Source organism: Amphimedon queenslandica, unplaced genomic scaffold (genome assembly GCF_000090795.2).
Source record: "Amphimedon queenslandica unplaced genomic scaffold, v1.1 AMPQUscaffold_11997, whole genome shotgun sequence".
Classification (NCBI taxonomy): domain Eukaryota; kingdom Metazoa; phylum Porifera; class Demospongiae; order Haplosclerida; family Niphatidae; genus Amphimedon; species Amphimedon queenslandica.
This window is the reverse complement of record NW_003547764.1, coordinates 833-2072: the sequence shown is the minus strand read 5'-3', so window position 1 is coordinate 2072 and position 1240 is coordinate 833. Positions and strand designations below refer to the sequence as shown.

The window sequence follows — 1240 nt, the reverse complement described above, 5'->3', positions numbered from 1 at the left end:
ATGAGACTGTAAAAGTACTGCTGGATAATGGAGCTGATCCAAAAAGAGGCCAAGAATGGGGTGATGTTAGTACATAATATCATTTACTTGTACATTAGAATAGCAGCAAGCATGATAAGGAATTTATTACATGGTTAATTCAATTACTGTCCTTCATGTCATATTAATGTCCCTTATTATCATAACTCACTATAATACATTGTAATTACCATTTATGTACATGTAGTTGGTTATTTTCATTGGTTGGGATTTGCTCCTAGTTAATTTGTGCATGGTTTTAATTTTTGTGGTTGACAGTTTTAAGGAAGTGTTACTTAAATGATTTTATAGGTGGTTGGCGCTAAATTATTATTTTTTAATTTTTTTATTATAGCTTGCACCACTGATTGAAGCAGCAAGAGAAGGACATATTAATGTAGTTGAACTATTATTATCCAAAGGAGCTGATCCAAACTATATAGATGATGTGAGTATAAGTACATGTACATGACAATTAATAACATTTTGTAAAAATAATATTGTAATTGTATACATGTACATTATAGATATATGTACATGTACTGTATTTGCTTGAATGAACACCCTCCCAAATAAACACCCATGACTTACATGTATATTTTCCTACTATATAATGTACATTCTAGATACACATATTTTGCCCATTATACTGTTGTTTCTGTCTTTCTTTAAATTCTAAGTACCGTAAGTTTAGAAATTTTCAAAGAAATAAATTTTAGCAATTTTGTGCTAGCTACATGTACTTTATTTTGTACATGTAAAATTTGTGTCGACAAAATTTTGTGGATAATCATAAAATGCATCATCACTGAGGTCATGTGATATAATAATTATTGCATGTGGACTCTCATTGTTTTCAATTTTGTTTCTCTGGGTCTTTAGCTACAACAGCTGCTTGTGACTTTTCTTCTGGCTTGTCTTCTTTATCTATCTTCCTCATTTTTGTCCACATGCTTGAAGAACTTGTACAGTGCCATTTTTATTGTGTGGACATTTCATTTATAAAGGGTTAAAGTATTAATTTTTGTGGTTAGATGGTACTGGCGAAAACATTGGAAATTACTGCACCTTGAAAATTTCATATTCCGTAGGTATGTAAGTGTGCATGCGTAATCAACCTGGGTAGGCTAGGTCTTTGGTTTGTGCATGTTTGTTGTTTATGTCTTAGTGAAAATTACAGAATTTTTGGGCTTTTAGTCAGCAAGTATCATTCTGAATTTAC

The 1240-nt window shown here is 31.2% G+C and overlaps 1 protein-coding gene across 1 annotated transcript in view; it reads left to right on the top strand.

The window, feature by feature from the left end:
* The window catches only part of LOC105315015 (ankyrin repeat and SOCS box protein 3-like), a gene marked incomplete at its 3' end in the record, with an annotated part of 7730 nt that extends 7254 nt beyond the window's left edge, over positions 1-476 (top strand). Inside the window, exon 5 of the mRNA XM_020004727.1 lies at positions 374-476. Coding sequence (XP_019860286.1) covers positions 374-476 — 103 coding nt within the window. The remainder of the gene's footprint in view (positions 1-373) is intronic.
* Positions 477-1240: the final 764 nt, after the last annotated feature.